Here is a 21337-nt window from a genome sequence, read left to right as displayed (position 1 = left end):
CATTACTTAAGAAGCTCACTTACCATCTCTATGCCACACTTTCTCCATCGGAAACAGGTTGAGGACAAGGTTTGTCTTTCTTACCTCCAAATGGTTGTAGGATAATATAAAATCACACACAGGGACTGTGTTGAAAACCCAATGCTGTAGAACTGCAAGAGGTACTAACCACTTCCTTCACCATCAACAAACCTTGGGTTGAACACTTTTGAATCTCAACGAAAGCAAGAAAGCAGTAGAGTCCTGAGAGAGAACAAAGATAATTTAGGTTAATAGCTGGCATCCACAAATGCCTTCTGGGTCTTGGAGTCGGCCTGGGGCTGACCTTTTTTGCCATCCTGCACATTGCAGAGTTCAGTACTGTTTCTTAGTTTCCGCCAAACCAGGTGCAGAAGTTCAATTAGGGAAATACAGTGTGCCACTGGCATAACTCCAACATTTCCACTCTAGCCAACGGTCTTTCACATTTTTGATCGTGGAGAGACCATTATAAGAGTGGATAATTGGCCCTTGGGAATCAGATTCAATGTTTATTAAGGGACTGTTTCCTAGGAGTTTCATTCTTTAGAAAATAAAGTATTGCCAAAAAAAAGGCAAAACACGAAAGTTGGACAGAAACTCAAGAGTGAAACAGAGTCAACAATTAGAGGTGTATTCTTATTTAGTTGGGATTGTCACCAATGTCACATTTTAATGACACAGGATTTTAAGGTGCATGTCAGATTAAGTCTGGTGGCTAGTACTTGTGAAGTCTCAATTTTATGATGCCATCTTTGCCATTATTATTTCCTTGACCTTTTCCCTCCCCTCACCTTTACCTCGACACAAACACATACACACACACACAACCACCACCACCATCAACAACAGGGGCGCATGGATGACACAGGATGGATAAGGCGATGCTGCAGCTTAGCAGACTAAAAGAAGACGAGATGATAACAGTGATCTGAAGACAACTGTCTTTTAGGTTCAGCAGTTTATCTGCAGGCTTGAACTGCACGTTAGATCATTTTCTGTTTGGAGTGGGAATAAGCTGCTTAAGCCCTTACCCCAGAAAAGCAGCACTCCTCTTGTAGCCAGAGGTTTGAGCGCTGTTTCCTGACAAAAGTCAGAGACACACCTGATCCCTTATTTCTCCCACCTGTTTCATAGAATCTTCAGCGATGATGGTCTAGTCATGTAAAACAATACACAATTTTCCTTATTACCAAAATTGCATGATCATTTTAGCAGAAAATCAGGTAAGCAAAGAGAAAAAAAATGAAAACTGAGTCAACTGTAAGTTCATCTTTCAAAGATATTCCCTATTAATATTTTGGTGCTTTGTCTTCCAGCCAATTTTCCTCTTATGTAGATAAACATAAAAATTTCATTTCACAACGTTGGTATCCTATAATAGCTAAACTTAGTTTTTGCTCAAAAAATAGACTCCGATTTGATTTTTAATGTCTAGAGTACTTAATTTGAATTTATTATAATAGCTTTAACCAGCATCCTATCAACAGACACTTAAGAGTTTGGAAAATTTTCAATATTATAAATCAGCTTACATGGAAGGTCTTCTTTGGTTCATCATGCATTGGACAAGGTCCCATTTTTCTCAGACATCAGTGGGGAAGGGCAAGTCGGACCTGATTCCAATAACCTTGTGACGGCCTTTTCCCCGGTTAAGGACTCTTGAATCACAAATATCTCCAAAATTTCCAGCATAATAGTTAGAGCTCCGCATACCACTATCTCTGTCTCCTCAAACAGCCCAACATCTTCACCAGCTCCTGTGGCCCCAGAAAAACCACAGTGACACCAGGGACCTCTGCTACAGCAACCAGTTTTTCTGGAAACCACTCCAACCTGGAAGGAAGAGAATAAATCCCCCTTTTTCTGCCTCTGTTTTATGTTTCCTGTGTGACACGACCTCTGCCATTTATACTTGTATGACTTTCCAGGGCTGCTGTAACAAAATAGCACAAAGCGGGTGACTTAAAACAAAAGAAATTCAATCTCTCCCAGTTCTGAGGCCTAGAAATCTGATATCAAAGTAGCAGCAGGCCCTTCCTTGACTCCCCCAGCTTGCGGTGGTGGCCGCTAATCATTGGTGTTCATTGGCTGCAGCTGCAACAGTCCAATCTCTGCCTCTGTCATGAAATGCTGTTTCCTCTCCAACCAGTCATATTGGATTAGAGTCCACACTAATGACCTCATCTTAACTTGATCACATCTGCAAAGACCCTCTTTCCAAATAAGGTCACATTCATAGCTTCCAGGGATTAGAACATCAACATATCTTTTGGGAGACACAATTCAACCCATAGCAATAGCCTTGCTCCAAGTCAGGAGAGGTGGGTTTGAGTGTGGGAGACCATAAGTTTATGAGGTGGTTGCAAAACCTAGAAGACTCTGCCTCAGCCAGAGTCTCGTGTGTGTGTGTAGTTGTGCATCTTGCAATTCCCAAGTCAGTAGCCATGTAAGCCTTTCATTTTTTTATCTTAATATATTTTATTTAACCCAACATCTCCCAAGAATTATCATCTCAACATGTAGTTAATATATAATTATCATTGAGGTATTATACATTCATATTTTTATATAAAAGCTTTGAAACCCATTGTGTATTTTACACTTACAGCACATCTCAATTTGGACTAGCCCCATTTTAAATGCTCAATGGTGACATGCAGCTAGAGTCTACCAGATAGGAAAATATGGTTTAAAAAAATAGATTTTATTTCTTATAACGTTTTACAGTTATAGGTTTATCGTTTTAGGTTTACAGAAAAATTAAGTGGAAATTGTAGAGAGTTCCTATATATACCCTAATCCCCCCCAACATAGTTTCCCTATTATTAACATCTCATTAGTAATCTATATAATTTATATAACATTATTACTGTAACATTATTAACTACAAAGTATTAACTTTAGTGTGGTACATTTGTTATAATTCCTGAACCAGTCCAGATACCTTATAATTAATGAAAGTCCATAGTTGGAATTAGGGTCACTCTTTGTGTTGTACATTCTATGGGTTTTGACAAATGCATAGTAATATGTATCCGCCATTACAGAATCATATAGAACTATGGTTTCACTGCCCTAAAATCCCCTTTGCTCCAGGGCCATAGAGGTGTGTAAGTGTGACCTTTGTCTTAGTCATAGATGTTTGGGGTGATGGGGAATACAGGGGCTCCTTCCAGCTAGTATCCTCTGCTTTAGGGTGAGGCAAGGGAGGAATTTCTCACAACAGCATTAATAATGGAGGAAACCAATGTTGAGGGTGCAGAAGTGGATCATCACAACATATTGATCCCGGAATTAACATGGTTAAAAGAACTGAGGAAAAGGAAAGGAGGTCAATTTTTAGAAAATCAAAATGCAACTTTATTTCTGCATTGATCTTGAGTTACTGATTTGGAATCTTATAAATTCAGCATGACTATTGATTCCCCAGGCAGGGACTCATGGGTTTGTGGTGTTTCTGCACTCATGATTGGTGTGCAGCCATGCATGGGTCACACACAGAATGTTCTGTGGCTGCCCTGGGCCCTGGGTGTGTGAGTCTGTCCCTCCCTATCTTGCACTTTGGAGGCATTGATGCTGGATTGTTCTTGTCTGAGCCCTGAGTGGCATGGGCCCTGTCTGTCACCTTCACCTTACACCTGACATCGCCTCCTCTGATGCAGTTCATTTGCATCACTGCAGAGGTTGTTCATGCAAATGGCTTGTTGACTCAGGCTTGGGACCCAATCTAGCCAAGAGCAGATGGTCCCTGGAACCTTGTTATCAATGGACATGGATGAAATCATAGAGTTTAGGGATACCAAATAAAGGAAATGTGCATACCTCACTAAGACTCTATACACTCGTCCTTGGAGATTACATCCTGTGAGAGATGCATAAACACAGTCTCCTCCTTTCTTCCTTTTCAGGCACCTGAGAATGGCATCAAAGTAGACATGGTTTCATGTCTCCCCATCCCACACAGCCAAACCTGTGAAAATTTGTACAGTTCCAGCAGTGTTCCAATCTGGGCAGAAATTGCACATGTTTTTCCAGTAAGGGCTGCTAGAGACTTGCTCTCTCTCCTACAGGTGTAATTTGGGATGTCGTTGCCCAGCCCTGAGAGCCAAGTGAGTGAACTCTCCAGTGTCCTCTGTTCATAGTGCAGGACATTATAGAGATCAACTCCCAAAGATATGTTGGGTAAAAAATGGTGGTTTCTGTTGATTTCCTCAATGGCAAAAACCAAGGCCACAACATACTTATAGTTATTGTACTGAAACCTGCTGAGACGGATGGGGCTCCTTAGGGAAAAGACTCAAACCACAATTATCTTCAAATCCAATGTAATCACTTAATTAAGGAAGAATGCCAAGCCAACTCATTCCATCTGTGGCAACAGCTCTCCTGAAGCCTTAGAATTTATAGCTAAATCAAGTAACATCACCTGGGCTCTGAAACATCCTTAGTGAATTCCACACACGTGGAGAAAAGTGATTAAGTTTATGAGAAAAGTTTAATGAATGGAAAAGCAGATCACATTCAGAGTGCGTTTTGTAAATGGTTCTTTGGTTCAGGATCCAAAATGCTTGTTCATTTGAACACATCATCAAATGCTTCAGAGAACAGCAATAATATCAACATGAGATTGGAGGTAGCCCTGGGGAGGAAGAGTAATAACTGAAGGCTCTGGGACAAGCAGAGAAGCACGGCATCTGTGGGTTGAGAATGGTGCAGCAGAAGGCTGGCAATCAAACTGCCTAACCTTCTGCCCCATGAAACTCGTGTATCTGCCACTGTCAACAACCAGGCAGCTAGGAAGAGCTTCAGAGCTCCCATGAAGAAGGAATCACCGTAAGGCAGGAACATCTGGGAGAAGTTTGAAGGAGTTAAAACTGAAAACACTTAGGAGTCTAAGAGACACAGCCTTGTACAGTTTAAAAATTGAAAATGTGATTACCAAAACTGACTCAAATAGAAAATAAAGAGAGAATATTATACAAATGTGGCCATGTGGTTTCAAGAGAACATTTGAGAAAAAAATTCCAAATATCCACCAGGCCTGGAAGAATTTACATGGGGCATTGCCTGCACACCAACTTGGCCAGGAACAAGGTCTCCTGAGCTGGTGTGAATGGAGAGCAGAGGGCGAAAAGAAAAGCATTCAGCCTCTCATCCTGCAATGTGGAACAAGCTCTCCCTCCAGCATCCAGGTGCCTGAAGCTGCGGGGACACATGAGTTGAGCTTGACTTCTGCCCCCAGGAGACTCACACCAGACCTTCCCTGACAACACACCTGTCATTATAAATAACATGTCAATACATTTGAACATTTAGATGAAATTCACAAATTGCCAGGAAAATGAAAGTTACCAAAACTGTCTCAAGAAGAAATGAGAAATCTGAATAGTCCCATATCTAAAGAAGAAACTGAATCTATAGTTTAAAACATTCCCACATTTCATCGTGGCCAACACCGCTGCTGGCAAATTCCACCAAACATTCAGGAGAGAAATAATACACATTGACTCTAGCTTTTCCACAGAACAGGAAAAATGGGAAAACCTTTTCGATTCATTTTATGAGAATAGCTTAACTTTGCTACAAAAATCTTACAAGGTCATTACAGGAAAGGAAATTTACAAGCCTCTTTTTTTCTGGAACTAAACTCATGTATTCCTAAAAAAAATTAACCTTCCAAATCCAGCTACATATTTGAAGCAGGCCACAACATGACCAAATTTGCTTTAAGCATTGCCATTCAGTGTGCTACTTCCTGAAAAAGGAGAAATCATAATCTGGGTAACTGCGGTTAATATCTATTATATATATCATGTATAATCTACTATAAACAGAACTGGTCATGTTCTGTTTGTTGGCCTGGGTGGTGTTAACACATGTGTACACTTTTTGATAACTTATCAATCTTTACACTTGGGTTTGTGCTCTATTCTGATTGTATGTCATATTTCAACAAATATGTTTATTAAAAAGAGAAAATGAAAGCACAACAACGAATGAAAAACACAACAGTTATCCAATTGAGAAGTGCCCAGAGGACTAACCAGAAAGTTTGGGGAAAACAAACCGAAACAGACCTAACAAGTTAAAATGCAGAGTTATTTAGCGTCAATACAAACCGGAAATTTACCTTATTGAAGGTGAAATTGTAGAGATATACACATATGCATGTGAGTATTCTATCATGTATACATACACGTATATGATATACATAGGTACATGCATTATATATATGTATGAGCGTTTGTGGAGACACACGCACATGTTTCTCTCTATATATAGAACTTATAGGGGTATATATATGTGTGTGTGTGTATCTATACATATACATACGGCTGCTCTGGAGAGGGAGGGAGGGACAGATGTTTACTGACCACCTACAAGGTTTCTCAAACTTAATTTTTCCAACATTTGAAATGTCATTTTTTTAAACTTAATATATGTTTCAATAATACATTTGTATTTTAATGTGTTATACCAGTATAATCCCAGCATTTTTAATTTGTTCACTAATGGCAGAATTCTCCAGCTTGTATGCATTCTCTTGATGCTGTGATGTAATAGGCTGGGCGCTGACAGCCTCCCTTTTGTATTCCAGAGGTTGTGTGAAACCTCGAGTTTGTGGTCTCTCTCTGGCCTGCGGATTTGGACCAAGTTTCTGCACGTGCTCACTAGCTGTCCTCCAAAATTCACTCTAACCACCACTGTTGGGAGCATACACAGGGAAGAAGCCCTAGGGTGGAGGCGTGTGTATGTGAGGCACGCAGAGCACTGGGGGTGCCTAAGGGCCTGCTGGGGAGATCCATGCGTGAGGCATAGCCCACAAGTCGTGGGAGACTTCTTGATGGAGTGCTCAGTGCAGTTACAGGATCCACATCCTTTAAAGCCCTCTAAGAGTACCTATCTGCCAATGCCCCCAAACTCTTCAGCCCATCCACACTCATATTTTTGTGCTCCAACAGAGGGCTGGGACTTCTCTTCTTGAAACCTGGACTTCCACAAAGGCCCTCTCCTGTGTGTCATGATCTAAGACAGTGTTTTCAGGGGTTTCCATGCAGCAGCTGAAAGGAGCTTGAGCTGGTTCACAGGCCACTGTAGGGTCCGGAGCTGGGACCGAGGTCTGTCTGCCTATTACCAGATGCATGGGTGGGTGAGACTCCCTCTGTGTCGCCTGCCATATGGTGCTGGATCCCACTTCTCCCACAAAGGCACTTTTGTCTATGGATGGATGCCAAAGCATTGTTAGTGCAGGAGTAGAAAAACAGGAGGTGTCTTCTTCCACCATGATGCTGATATCACTCTCCTTCTTTGAATTACAGAGATTCCAATTTGACTCAGTTTTTCAGGAGCCTGTTATTTGCCTACAATTCTCTACAACGTCAGACCCTCCCAGGCCCACTCTATGAAGGACATAGAAAGAATGTTCTCAGATCTACTTACAAGGGCCAGGCAAATAAAAGCCAACAAATTGGTTCTGGTCATTCTGCTGGGAACAGAGGGCAGTGGTAGTCTCATACATTCTGGTTTGGAAGAAGGCTTCTTGTTCTCTGTGGATGAATAAACAACAAGAAAAGAGAGCCTGTGGTAGGTAAATACATGCTTGATTCATCTGAAAAGCTCATCTCCTCCCCTTCAACTTGAAGGTTAGTGTAGGGAGAGAGCACGGGTTGTTTCCAATGTTCACCTTCTCCCTTAATATTCAGAACAGAGAATCAGTTTTATTTTGGGTGGCAATTCAACAAACTAAAAGATAAAATTCCTAAGCCCTCTTGCATATAAGAGTGACCAGACCAAATTCAGGCCAATGATGTGTGACAAGAAGTATGGAGTGGGGGTTTGTGGAGGCTGCACAGATGGAACTGACATAGATGGAAGGGCCAGCATTAGACACATGTGACACCAATCCACAGGTGTTGTAGGTATTATCTCATATACACCTGACGATGTTCCTAGAAAGCTGTTTTTAGCACCACCCCCATTGTGCAGGTTGGGAGACTGGGGAGATCTTGAGAGGCACAGTGGCTTTTCCAGGACACAGAACTGGTAGGATAAAAGAGGTGTGACTTCAGCTCTGTCTCCTCAAAGCTGGCCACTGGTTCCCCTCCCAAGGAGCTGTGGGGAGGGTGGTCATGGATATCTGTGTACAGTGATGGAGATGACATGGGCAAGGAGGGAGAGCAGCCAACAGTCTACCGGGGGCTTTGAGTGGGTCTGATTGAAGGAAGGGGCCAAGTAACAGAACCTTGAAGAAGTGACCTCACTTCCTTGGTGACAGCCCCCAACAGAACTTAGAACTCTGGTTACCAGGCACCCACACTGTAACCACAGCCTCCTGTCCAGTTCATTTGAGTGGAGACACTCGACACAGCAGGATGTTCTCGTGTTGTCCCGTGACTTTCCGAGGTTCTGGCCCCCGGAAAGCCAAGAATGAGAGCATGTTAAGTCGCTTTAGACATTGGCTCAGCCCTCACCTCGAATGCCTGTGGCCTTTTAGCAGGAGGAACCATCAGGTAACAGCGTAGCCCAGGGCAGCCCACTCTAGGTCAGGACACAACTGTGATCCCAAATGGACAGCCCCACACCCTTTGACCCTCATTGTGTGTGTGTGTGTGTGTATGTGGGAGGTGGAGTTAGAGAAGGTAGTATGAGGAGGAACCACCCTGAGCAGGAGCAGGTAGCTAAATGGTGGAGATCTGGTTGTATGTCATGTTCATACTGAAGATTTGGCTGCAGGAGAGGATGGTGAGTGCTGGGGACCAAGCTCTTCTACCCACATGTGAATCCCAGGCCGTCGAGGTTTCATCACATTCCTTCCTTGATGGAGACTATGCAGATGCCCCTCTGTGTCTGAACTGTGGTGGGGTTTCCCTCTGTGGCGAAGTCTAGGCAGGCCCCTGATGCCTCCTGGCCTGACTTCTGGGCACTGTCGCTGCAGAGCTGCACCCAAGTGATGGTTGAGGAGCTGGTAGATGGTTTCCAGTTCACCATCTCCCTGGAGAGGACACAGGCGCACCAGCCCATCAATGAAGAGGGCCGGTCTGAGGTGAGTGTGGGTGCAGAGGGGTCTTCATACCCAGGACTCTGAGATGACCAAGGCACTACTAGAATGCAGACTCAAATCTGAGTCTCCCCTGGAACCCCCCAGGGTTTTCTCATTAGAGTGCTCCACAGTCCCACTCCCAAAGGAATCTGGACCTCCACTCCTTCCCACCAGCTACACAGGAGGGTAGAAAGTCACCTCAATCCTCCCGCTGGTTCACCATGATGTCATTGAGTGTATGTACCTCCTCCTCTCCCTCAGTGTGAGGATGAGTACACCGTGAATTTAAATGAGGCCTGCAGGATGCGGGCCCTCCAGACAGGCATGATGAAGAAGCTGACAGAGTCCATCACACCAGCTTTCCTGAGGAGGAACATCTCTAGCTTCACCACCTTCATGGTCAACTACTCGGCCTTAGACACATCCCACCAGGTCCTGGACCAGCTGTTTACTAGGTGAGTGGCCACTCCCTCCTCAGCACAGTGGTGACTCTGCCCCCTGCCAGCTGCGTGTCCTGGGAGTGTCAGCAAATCTCTCTGAGCCTCAGTTTGCTCCTCTGAAAAGTAGGGTGGGAGAGGATAAATTTCATGGGGATCTTGTAGGAACTAATGGGATCAGCCATGGCGGGTGCTTACCTGGTGCCTGGCTCTGCAGAGAGGGCTGTGGACGTGCTGTGGTTGTTCATGGTGTTTATTTCTCTCTTCCCCGTGAAAAGTAGTCTGCCTCAGCCATCTCTGAGATGCGGCCTTTCTGAGTTTGGAAAAGCACATGGAAACCACCCTGTCAAGGAGTTGGAGATTCCATCCAGCTGGTCCTGGTCCTTTTCCTTGGGGTAGCCAGTCAAGGATCTCTGGGGCAGCAGAGAGGCCCTAGGCCCACTCAGGTGTCTGGGATGGTTCTGGGTGGACTACATTCAATAAACCATGTAGATTAAGCATCTACTGCATGCAGGACATTTGGAGGCAGTAAACCCAGTGAATGAAGGAGACACAATGCGTGGCCTCAATTTCCGTCTGAGAGTCAGACATTGACATTAGACATCATTCGCAGGTCTTGTCATCCACCTTCCATCCCAAGGGATGCCCTCATAGCCTCCTTGACATCTGGAGGCATCTCCCCTTATTCCAGCCAGGAGGGCAGAGCGCAGGACCACCTAAAAAAGTGAGTGGTCTTTGGGTGCAGAAGGACGGCCTCCTGTCTCTAAAGAACAAGCTGTGGGGGGAGAGATGGAGGCTGTGGCTGAGGGGAGCCTGGCAGAAGCCGCATCTCACGCATCTTTTGATTCCCATGGGAAGGCAGAGGCCCGGTGGCTTCCACTCCAGGAGGACAGGAGTCAAAGAGCTATGGATGGGTGCCAGGACCCCTGGGAACCAGAGGGGTGGCTGGGCTGAGTTCTCCCCTAGAAACCCATTCCCACCACAGACCCATTTGAATCTGCCTCCCCTTCTCCACATCTACCTCTTCTGACCACCGCCTCCAGGCCCAGAACAGGAGGCGTGTGAGCAACCTGGTCACAAATCTGTCTCAGTGCTCAATCCAGTTGCACAAGTGCATGGAGTGCTGGGGTGGGCTGTGTCCCAGACCTTCAGGAGAAGAGTGTCAGTGGGAAGAGAGTCACAACAGACTCTGTGTCAACCTGCTGGATAAGCAGGCCTGCCACTGCCAGGACAGCCTCACAGGGGTCAGGGCTGCCCTGTGGCTCTCACCTGGATGGAGAGGGGCAGGCATAGGGCCCAGCCCCAAGCCAGGGTGCCTTGGGTGAGAAGTGTGGAGGGAAAGGCCAGGCCTCTGACTCTGTTGCCCAATTGCCTCCCCCAGTGCCATCTCTTCTCTGGTGGGAACCTGCCTGGACCCAGGGCAGGATTTCTGGGAGCCCCTGCACTATCCCTGCTTCAGCATGAAGCTGGCCTCTCTGCATCTCAGCTTGCCTGGCTCGGGGCTGCAGGGCCACGCCTACCTTCTCCAGGTCCAGCTGGAGCATCCACGGCCCATTGAGGCAGAGCTGGAAGGTGAGGCGACTGCAGTCTGGGATGACAATTTGCAGAGTGTTCAGAGGCTTGGTTCACTTCAAGGCAGTGGGGTCTTTCCTGGCTTTGACAGGCACAGGGGAAGTCAGCTACTTGAGTGAAACTGTTTCTTTCTCCTGCTGCAGTACCATCTCCAGAGTTGCCTCCAGCTCCAGAGCCAGAGCAAGGGCCAGCTCCACGGCTAGATCCAGCTCCAGCTCTAGTTCCACCACCTGTGCTAGAGCTGGAGCCAGTGTCACCTCCATCAGTCCCTCCAGGGCCAGAGACACCACCGACGTCAGCTCCAGCCCCAGTGCCAGCTCCTGAGCTGGAGCCAGCTGGACCATTGGCTCCAGGGAGAATCCTCCCTCCACCTGGAGAGATAACAGCAGAGCCAGATCCAGCCCTGGAGCCCACCTGCCCCTCGGACCTGAGCACCAAGAAGCTGCTGAGAGAGGAGAAGCCTGACTTCTTGGAGTTCCCTCCCCGGCTGGTGGCAGAGCAGTTGACACTGATGGATGTGGTGAGCAGCGGGGCTCTCAGGGCAGGTGGGGCCGGCCTTCCCCTGTGCCATCAGCTGCCCCAGACCTGCCATTTCCTGATCTAGAATCCCATGATCTCGGTCCAACCTCTTGCTTTCCCACTTACCCTCATGTGACCTGAGCAGCCTTCTTAACTCTCGAGCCTTTGCTGTCCTCATGTGGACAGGAGAGATGGACACTGAGAGCATCTGCCATGCAGAGTGGCTGTGCAGATGGATGAGGTGGAGCAGAGAGGAAGTTGGGCAGAGTCTGCTCTTTGCTGGGGGTGGGGAGCTCACTGAAGTGCTATCAGGTCCTCGGGTAGAATACTCATTTGCCCGAGAGGCCTCAAGAGCCTCAGCACTTATTAGGCACCTCATATGTCCATGACTACATGGCAGACAATCAAAGCCCGTGGTTGTTGCTGCCTTGGGGGAATGTGCATCTGAAAGAGGAGTCAGACCCCAGGATAATCAGAATGGTTGGAAGATTCCCCTTGAGATGGTCAAGCAGGAGCCGAGTTCTGGTGCTTGGAGGAAGTGAGACTGGGCTGGGAGCAAATGTCACTATCCTGCACCACAGTATCGGGTCCTGGGTCATCCTGTGCTGGGTGCTCTCAGGGGACACAGGCAACACCCAGGGACTCCCACAAGTCTCAGGCCACATTCTCAGCTTCCTGAGCTCCAGCTCTCACCACTGACCCGGCCTGGGACTGGGGGCTGTGGACACTGAGCTGGGATGTGGCAGGGTTGGGTAACACTCCCTGTCCTCCCCAGGAGCTGTTCATGAAATTGATGCCCCGCCACTTCCTGGACTCCATCTGGTCCCAGTGGGACAACAGGGCCAATGAGTTCCTGGCACCCACCATTCGTGCCACCATGACCCACTTTATCAGAGTGGTCAAATGTGTCATCACCACCTGCCTCGGGGACCCGACCATGACAGCCCAGGACAGGGCCAGGTTGGTGGAGCTCTGGATCCAGGTGGCCAAGGTAAGATGTGGGAGGCCCTCTGAGCCCCTCTCTGGAGTCGTGGGAACTGCCCCTTCTCCTTTTCCAGCTGTCAGGATTGAAGTTTGTGGTCTGAGCCTTTGCACAGTCCTTAGGCCCCTCCTGCCAGTGTCTCAATGACCTGACTCCTGGTCCCAGTGGTGGGATGCTCACCCCTTCCTGGGCTCCTTCCTTGGCTTGAGCTAAAATCCTCCTCCCTGGGAGTGTTCCTCATCAGGGTCTAGCTGTGCTCTTCTCAGGTTTCCAGAGCCTCTGTCTCATCCAGGACAGGGGACGTCCATGAGGTGACCAAAGCCAGAGGAAGCAGGGCTCCAGCTCCCCTCACAGCTCATTCCCTTCCCTTCCCCAGGAGTGCAAAGGCCTGAGGAACCTTTCATCACTCCATGCCATCCTCTGGGCCCTGCAGAGCCCCTCCATTCAGCGTTTAAAAAAGACGTGGGGACGGGTGTCCAGGTGCGTAGGCCTCTCTCCATGCGTCACCACCTGGGTGAACCAGACACCCCCCACAGGGCTGCCACTGCCCTTCAGTAAGCTGGGACATCCTGGGAGACAGTGAACCCTGGGGACAGGGTCTGACCTGGTTGGGAGGCTTGGAGTCTTTCTGGAAACTTAGGCCAGTGGTTCTGCTTTAGGAATCAGTTTCCCTAAGTGCCAGACCCTGGCTCGAACTAAATTGAACATTTTCAAGGGTTTGCTTTGCAGCAACAGAACTCTCTGTCCACCTGAAATCAAGACTGTTTAAAACAGATTTGTTCAGTAGATAAGAGAACGAAGGCCCCAGGTGACAACAGGAGAGCTCCCTCCCCAGTCCCAGAGACCTCAGGGCTCAGAGCACACATTGAAAACGCTCATCCAGGCTGTCTGGATAATTCTGGGTTTTCAAACAAAAGGGATTTACCCTTAAACCACCCCACAGTGTTTCTTTCCTTTTTTCCCTCCTCAGGAGGAACTGCCAAAAATTTAAAACCTTGTGCAAAACGGACCAGCGGGAGAGCAGGAAGCTGCTCATGGAGGTGCGTGGAGGCTGGAGATCTGGAAGGAGGGGAGGGGAGGGGGGAGGAGGGACCAGGCAGAGTGTGCTTTGGCTAGTTTTTCACTGAAAGTTTCTCTGAGACATAACGGTCTGTTTTGTCCAGATTGACAGGAAGCAGGTGGTGTGAGCTGCAAGGGCAGGTGGGGACTGTTTGGGGCAGGAGGCCTTGGTCACGGGATAGAGTGGTGTTTTTTGGACTGTTCCAGGAGGTGAGGAGCTGGCAGAATGAGCAGGTCTCTAGCTTCCATGCGGGCCCATCAGCTGGCCCTCATCTTCCTCCAGGCTGGCGGGTGGATGGAGTGGGTGGGGGTTCCTTTCCTCCTAAAGCAGCCCGGTCTGTCCTCAGGAAGCCAGGTCCCTGCTGCTCCTTCTATCTGCACTGCACCTCTCAGGGAAGGGCACTCTGCCTGCCCCAGGGACGGGCACTGTGTGGTCACACAGGCCAGGTGGACACAGGGGCTGCCCAGCCTTGGAACGAATGGTGGATCTGGCACAGAACTGTGTGCTCTCTGGGACTCTGCACTCTATCCCGATAGTGGTTACTGCTGAAAACTCAGTGAGAGTCTCCCCAGGTGACTTGTTGATAAGGATACACCCCAGATGGCAATGAGAATTATCGGGGAACCTACAGATTCTTAATGGACCTTCCTGGCAGGACATTAGAAGGTTCCAAGTAAAAAAGGATGCAAATGTCACCATCACCCAACGCCCTGGTCACCCCCTACACTGTCACTCAGATGTGGCACAAGGGGGTCCCCTTCCTGAGTGAATGAAGGAGGAGTTCTGTGCAGGGACCATCCTGAGGGGATCCTAGGGAGCTGAGGCCTTTGGCATGGCCTCAGGTCCAGCTGGAGTCAGAAAACCCCAGGGGTTGGGACAGGCAGAAGCCAGTTGGATATGCCCCCTGAGACACCTTGTGCCTCCCGATCCATGGCTCAGGCTGACTGAGGGCCTCAACACACCCCGAGAGTCCAGAGGACAGGGCCTTGGTCAGAGGTGTGTCTGGAGGAGGAGTGAAGGCCGGGGGCCAGGGCCTCTGGCTGGGAGGGGGAGTGGTCTCTCCTCTGTGGCCCCTGAGCAAGTCACCACCCCTCTGTGGGCCTCGGTCTCCTCATCTGGGAAATGGAGGGAGATGATCTGTGGTGCAGGCCTCACAGGGGTGATGAGGTACAAGGGGGAGAGGAATGTGCAGCGGCTTTGTGCTCCTCCTCCTCGAGGGGGGAGGGGAGAGCACTGGTGACAGTCAGATGACACAGTCCTCAGGGGACCCTGGGAGGCATGGGAGTCCTCCTCACACTTTCTTGAGGAGGAGAGAGGCTTAGGGGCCTAGGCAGGCCTGAGGGCACAGAGGAGGGAGTGTTGGAGCTGGGAGTGATCTAGAATCAGATCACTCTGGAATGGGAGCCGCCATAGACATCAGATGTCCAGGGTCCAGGATCAGGGGCCTGGGAGACACGGGGAAGGTAGCATGGCCTCCCTGAGCCTGTCCTTGACCCTGCAGGAGGTGAACTCTGTGTGGGCCACCCAAGAGATGGACCCCCAGGGAGCCCAGGAGAGGCAGCAGCAGCAGGTGAGGGGGCCTGAGGGGGAGGGTCCAGGTGTCAGAGGAGGGGGTCTCACCCCTCACGGCTGGAGGCCTCCCCAAGAGAGGGGTCCCTCCTCCTCCAGCCCAGCTCCTGGAGCCCCAGAGCCTGAAATGCCTGCCCTGGAAGTGACCAGGAGGAGGCCTGGAATGGCTGGGCGCAAGATGGATTTGCGGGGGGAGTGGCAGGGACCGCACACCCTGGGATTTGCCAAAAGCCGCCCCTGGTAGCTGACGGGGGACGTTGGGTGGTCCTGGAGGGTGCAACAGGGGGGAGGCTGCTGAGGGTCCTAGGCTGCTCTCTGTGGGAGTCTGCGGTGGGCAGGAGGCTGGGGTGAAGGGATTTGGGGGAGGGTCCATGGGGGCACCTGAGAGCTGGGACTCATCCCCACTCCCACCCTGATTTCACAGGGTGTCGTCCCCTTCCTGGGCACGTTCCTCAATCACCTGAAACTGCTGGACATTGGGATGGAGGATGATCTACAAGTGAGTGAGCCTGGAGGTGGGGCCAGGGAGCAGGATCCTGTGGTTTGGGAGGCGAGAGCCTTGCACTGGGCCCTGAGCTCTCTGTACCTGGCAAACCTCCTCTCATGAGAGCATCATGGCCACCCCTGGGAGCTAGGGAGTCAGAGTCAGGCCCGTCTTAGTGATGCGTGAATGGAGGCTCCGCGTAAGCCCCCTACCAGGCTCTCAGGACTAGTGAAGCTCATAGCTGCCTGCCTGCAAAGCTGCAGGAGGCTGTGTCTGAGCTGGATTCAGCCTCCCCCTTGGGCCCTGCCCCTGGGGGAGTGCCATCAGCCCCTGCAAGTGAGGAAGCACATCTGTGGTCCAGCTGTCCCTTTTTGCCTGAGGCCTCAGTCTTCCCGTCTGTCATCAGAAATGGGTGGGCTGCAAGGTCTCTGGCTTCAGCTCCCCTGTCCCTCCTGCTCTGGAGCCCAGAGCCTGGCCCAGTGTCAAGTTCTCTTTGTGGAAGGTCTGCCCTCTGCTGGGCCCTGACATTCCTGCAGCCTGAGAAGGGGTGGGATGGGGGCTGGTTATGGGCTTAGGGGGCCGTTACTGATGGACATTGGCTGTCTCCCTTCCAGGGAAATCTGGTCAACTTCCAGAAATGGCGTGAGGTCAGCAGCTGTGGGGAGGGTGGGGAAGTGGAAATCACAGACCTCCCGTGGCAAGATGTCACGTGTCCTCATCCCTCGGGTCTTATATTTGTTGGGACAGTTAGATGCTACAAAGCTGGGAATCCCATCACGTTGGCGGGTGCGGGAGGGGCTGGCATCAAGGACACCTTCCTGGATGAGGAACTAATTCAAGCCAACTGTGAGGACAGGCAAGTCCTGAATGGAGTGGGAAGGAAGGAGGGTTCCCGAGTGAGCACAGACCCCAGACCAGATCCTCACTCCGCACAAGTCCCTGGCAGGGTTCCCCACCCGGGACCTGTCTGCATCCTGTCCTTCCTCCCAGAAATACAAAGTCATTAGGAAGATCCAGCTGCTCCAGCAGGCTGCAAGTGAATATGACCTGAATCCCGAGGAGCGATTTGGGGCCTGGTTCCAGGCGATGGAGCCCCTCAGTGTTGATGAGAGGTGAGGGGCACAGGAGTTGGGTGAGGGCAGGCCAGACTCTCTCGGCCGGCCGGCTGCAGAGCGTGGGGCCTGGCTCCCTGATCAGCCCCAGACCTCATTGCGTGGTGACCCATGGGGCACCGGGACTCAGCTGCTGGCAGGCTCTGGGAGGGACACCTGAGGTGCGGCTCCTGGTAGCTCACAGGCCACTCTGTCCTGTAGCTACTGCCTCTCCTGCCGGCTGGAGCCCACACACCAGAAGACGAGCAAAATGCGGCTCTTCAGGAGAAAGAGGAACCGGACATCCTCCAGTTCAGGGCCGAGTGAGTGTCAGGAGCAGCAGCGACTGAATCCAGGGGCTCAGTACAGCTTCGGGCTAAGCATGGGCCTGGATCCCAGCTCCAGTGCTGGCCAGGCCTGGGACAGGCCGCTCCCCTCTCCTCTCTGGGACTCGGTTGCCTCCTCTTAAATGAGTGATGCTAAATGATGCCTCCCCCATCAGGGACAAACGAGGTGCTGTTGATGGACTGAGCACTCGGCACAGGGTTTGGATAAGAGTGTTGTGGGGCAGGGAGGTGTGCCGTGAATCTCAGGAAGGTTCCCCAAAATAGTCTGTTTCTTCTCTTCAGCCACCGTGCCCTTGGCAAGGAGCCATAACCCTCTGGAGACCACAAGTGCAGCTCCTCCTGAGCAGCAGGGCCACTGGGACCCTCGGGGTGCACCGGGTCAGCTCTTCCCCCCCCACCCCAAGTGAAGGAGGACATCTGAAGACTTTCCCTGGTTTCCCCTAAAGCCCCAGGCGGAGGGCACGACCCCCCTCCAAATCCCTGACATCTGCACCCCAGGGACTGTTTATCCATTGAGGAGGAGCATTAGTATATGTTTAAGAGTAAATATCAGATTTGAATGTTGCAGTAAGTTCTGTTTCTGTCACAGCCTGGGTGTTGTGGTGTGGTTCTTTCACTGCTTATGCTCATGTAAATGAGACACAGAATCTCACATTCCGCCTTGAATTAAGAACTCATGTATGGTCAGAGCTTATGGTATGTGGGAGAAGGGAGGACGGCCAGTCCCCTCCCTGGCTACTGAATGACACCCTCAAGTCCCCCTTCCTCAGAGGACAGGTGCATTTCAGTGTGGTTCACCTGGGCCAGGAGCAGAGACAGCCCCTCAGATCTCCCTGGATGTAGAGGTTGGAGGGACTTTCCCAGGCAGAGCAACAACCACTGAAATGTAGATGTCTTTCAAATACCACTTGCCAGGACCATGTCCTTCCCCAGGGCAGCGGCTGTCTTTCTACAGCTTTCCAGGAAGAAGGATGTTTTCTGCTTCTCCCATTGAGGTTTCTTTTGACCAACTATTGGAAGTTACCGTTTTCTAATCAGTCTCTAGATTTGCATCAACACTAAATGAGGAAAAAATGTAAAAAGATAAAAGTTTGCATGTGGAAAAGACAAGGCCAGAGGAAGACCATGTGCTGATGGACTAAGGGCCGACAGGACATCCCCATCAGGCCGCCTCTAGGGCTCCCTGTTCACCCTTCGCCTAGATTGGAATCCTCCTGGGATCCTGGCCCATGCCATGGAAGTCCTTTTCCCACTTGTTTCATATCCAGAGGAAAAGATTCATGAGGCAGCTTTTAAACCTACAATAGGACTTTCTTCCATAAACCTCGCCACTCCCTGTGAACTAGGATTTCCAGCATCCCCGCATTTCCTTATATGATTCTTTTTGGGCAGAAATTCCGTAGAAGGCCCCCAGCCTCTCTGTCAGGTACATCGTGGCCATTCCTCCCTGGCTGGGCCTGATGGATCGGGGTGACCTCTGGTTTGCCAAGATAATAGACCTTAATCCTGGCCACTGAATGACCCACACTGTCCATTGCTGCCTAGGGTGACATCTGGGACCTTGGTGTTCTGAGGTCCATGGTCTCAGACAGTCACTAGTTTACACACTCAGTCGTGTTGTTACTGACTTGTCCCAAAGGGGCAGCTGGGCCTGAGCGCATAGAGCACGTAGCCCCTGGGATGACTGTGTTCTTTTCCCCAGTCTGTGCTGTGGTTATGTGGATGTGTGTTACAGGGATGTGAAACTTGCCTGTTGGGAGTTTTGAAAGATGAGGCACGAGAGGGGCAGGTATAGGAGTGGGTCCAGCAGGGGAATGCAACCCATCTTAGACAACACAGACACAACAGACACAAACTTACCAATTAAAATACTGAAACGCTTCCCACATGGGTGGTAAACAGACACTACTCTGAGCTCACACCCAGAATCCACCCTACGACTAGGAGCTAAAGGGTTACCACCCGGCATTTTGAACATCATGCCCTGGAAACACCCTGTAAGACAAGGGCCATTGTCTTGAATTCCTTGGTACTTCTTCCCCCTCCTTTCTGAAGGCTGCAAGTGTCACCCAGGGACGCCTTTTCAGTTCAGCCAGATGCAGAGTAGAAATCCTGGTTCCCACAGCACAGGCCCTTCCTGCCAGGGCACTGCCATCCAGGAAAGAAAGAATTCACAGCTCGGTGTAGACATGTAAACACACACAGGCATATCCCACCCAAACATCAAGATGCATGAACTAGTAAGAGAGTAAAAGCCACTTCAGAAACACATCAAGCAATTGCGAAAAAAGGGTTTTTTAAAGATCCTGACTCCAATAAAATGCAAAACCAGGAAATCACCTTGAGAAAGCTGGGGGACTTTGGATACTGACCAGATAGTTGATTATAGGAATGACACTTTTATTTTTGTGTGTGATAACATTAGTGTGTTTGTGTTCAAAAAATCCCTCATCTGTAAGAGAAACTGAAAATATTTATAGCTGAAATGATGTGCTCTCAGTCATCTCAGCTGGTTAACTCTAGCGGGGTGGGTGTGAGGATAAACGAAGCCAGATGGTATACGAGTTGATAATTTTTGAAGCAAGTGACAGGTTCACAGAGGTTGATTTTCCTCTACTCTGAGATTTAGAGATTTTTGAAAACTTTCAGAACACAATTTTGATACAAATAGTATACTCGGTGTTCACGTTACAATGTTACAAATTAAAACATTGATTGAAAATATAAAGGAATGCTTCTCCTTCCTGACCTAAGGAAGCTCTCTCTCAGTCTCGTTCTGTGAATGACCTGATGATGCCACCAACTGTTCACTTACCACATGTTTGTGGAGTAATTCCTATGTGCTCTGTGCTGTGTGCAAGGCGAACACATTTCCACGACTCTGGATCTAGTGTGGGAAGGAAGGCAATGAGTCTGCTGCCAAGGTTCTCTACGGGGAAAATAATGCCCCCAGGGGGTATGCTCATTTTTAAGATTCCAAAATCAAAGCTACACAGGTTTGCCAGGTAACAAACAAGAGATACTTAATTCATGATACAGAAATGACCTATGTCTGAATTAACATGTGACAAAGAAGAGAAAGATTGATGGATTTTATGTTAAAATTAGATGCAAAATCATAGTTCTGGCCCCTGGCCTAGTGGTTAAGTTTGGCAAGCTCTGCTTTGGCAGCCCACGTTCTGTTCACAGGTGTGGACCTACAACACTCAGCAGCTATGCTGTGGCGGTGACCCACATACTAAGTAGAGGAAGATTGGCAACAAATGTTAGCTCAGGGTGAATCTCCCTCAGCTAAAAAAAAAAAAAAATTACATGCAAAATCAGAATAATTTATGGAATCAGATTTAATATATATTAAAAGATAAATCTCATTCAAGTAGGTATCATCTCTTCATTGAGTTAACACTCAATGAAAAAACAGATATAAGTTCAAAACACTAATTCCTCAGCATCGATTATCCTATCAATTTTAATATAAAAAGGAAGAAAAATCATGGTAAATAAAAATTGATGTTATCATGAAAGGTAAAGATCACGACGGACGTTACAAAGAGATGCTGTGAGAGTCAAGCCTGTCTCATGGGGAATTTCTCAACCACATCACTCTCTTTTTCTTCAGCACCCATGTTGCTTTTCTCACTGTGTTTTCAGGATGCCTTTCTTGGCTCCTTGCTCTCTCTGCCTCCCGGGCAATCTCGTCTGTCCTCGAGGCCACAGTCACTCCCTCCCATGCTTTTCTTCACTTTCTGTGTCTGTCTCCTGATATCTCCAAAAGATGCTCGTTGCCTGCAGAGGGGCTATGAGAGACCCAGACCCAAACCAGGACTCATCTCTGCCCAATATGGACACTGGCCAGGGGTGGGCTCAGGGCTGGTGTGCAGACCCCTCAGCTCCAGCCACGGCCCAGGGATTCACCTGGACCCCCCAGTGCTACTGTTTTTAAGGTATTTGTGAATCCAAAGGACTTAAGAGTTCTCCTTCACTGCTGCAGGCCTGGAGTCCCTGCAGTCTCCTGTATCCACAGACTTGCTGGGGATTCTCCAAGGTCTCCTCCCATTGACTGCACATGACCTCACTGCCAGGATGGGAAGCGATTCTAGTAACTGACCTCTGGAATATACAGCTGCTCAGCCTTCAGACTGTATAGAACTTCAGTTTTCTACTTGGTTTTAGTTTCATGGTCTCATTGTTTCTACTATGAAGTTAGGACATATT

The 21337-nt window shown here is 49.3% G+C and overlaps 1 protein-coding gene and 1 pseudogene across 3 annotated transcripts; one reads left to right on the top strand and one right to left on the bottom strand.

Annotated features, from left to right (window-relative positions):
- LOC131402754 (adhesion G protein-coupled receptor E1-like) overlaps nt 1-21337 on the bottom strand; it is a 212904-nt pseudogene that overhangs the window by 111159 nt on the left and 80408 nt on the right.
- On the top strand, nt 13449-17682 carry LOC131402743 (ral guanine nucleotide dissociation stimulator-like). 3 transcript variants are annotated; one of them, XM_058537310.1, is made up of 6 exons: nt 13449-13611; nt 15133-15201; nt 15625-15699; nt 16675-16796; nt 16998-17098; nt 17387-17682. In XM_058537310.1, the coding sequence occupies exons 1-6, from the start codon at nt 13606-13608 to the stop codon at nt 17527-17529; spliced, it is 516 nt and encodes a 171-aa protein (XP_058393293.1). In that variant the 5' UTR covers nt 13449-13605; the 3' UTR covers nt 17530-17682. The 3 variants fall into 3 exon arrangements, with proteins under 3 accessions (XP_058393293.1, XP_058393292.1, XP_058393291.1); XM_058537309.1 differs by lacking the exon at nt 13449-13611 and having other exon boundaries at nt 14977-15201; nt 17405-17682; XM_058537308.1 differs by lacking the exon at nt 13449-13611 and having other exon boundaries at nt 14977-15201.

The sequence above is a fragment of the Diceros bicornis genome, unplaced genomic scaffold, assembly GCF_020826845.1.
Source record: "Diceros bicornis minor isolate mBicDic1 unplaced genomic scaffold, mDicBic1.mat.cur scaffold_252_ctg1, whole genome shotgun sequence".
NCBI classification, from domain to species: Eukaryota; Metazoa; Chordata; class Mammalia; order Perissodactyla; family Rhinocerotidae; genus Diceros; species Diceros bicornis.
Note: the sequence above shows the minus strand (reverse complement) of the source record. Positions and strands in the feature narration are given on the sequence as shown.

Excerpts from the sequence above, each read along its gene's own strand:
- LOC131402743 (XM_058537308.1), top strand. The coding sequence starts at position 15,052 with ATGTCCAGGGTCCAGGATCAGGGGCCTGGGAGACACGGGGAAGGTAGC. Across the intron at positions 16,797-16,997 it reads CCCCTCAGTGTTGATGAGAG|CTACTGCCTCTCCTGCCGGC; the intron begins GTGAGGGGCACA and ends TCTGTCCTGTAG. Across the intron at positions 17,099-17,386 it reads ATCCTCCAGTTCAGGGCCGA|TCTGTTTCTTCTCTTCAGCC; the intron begins GTGAGTGTCAGG and ends TCCCCAAAATAG.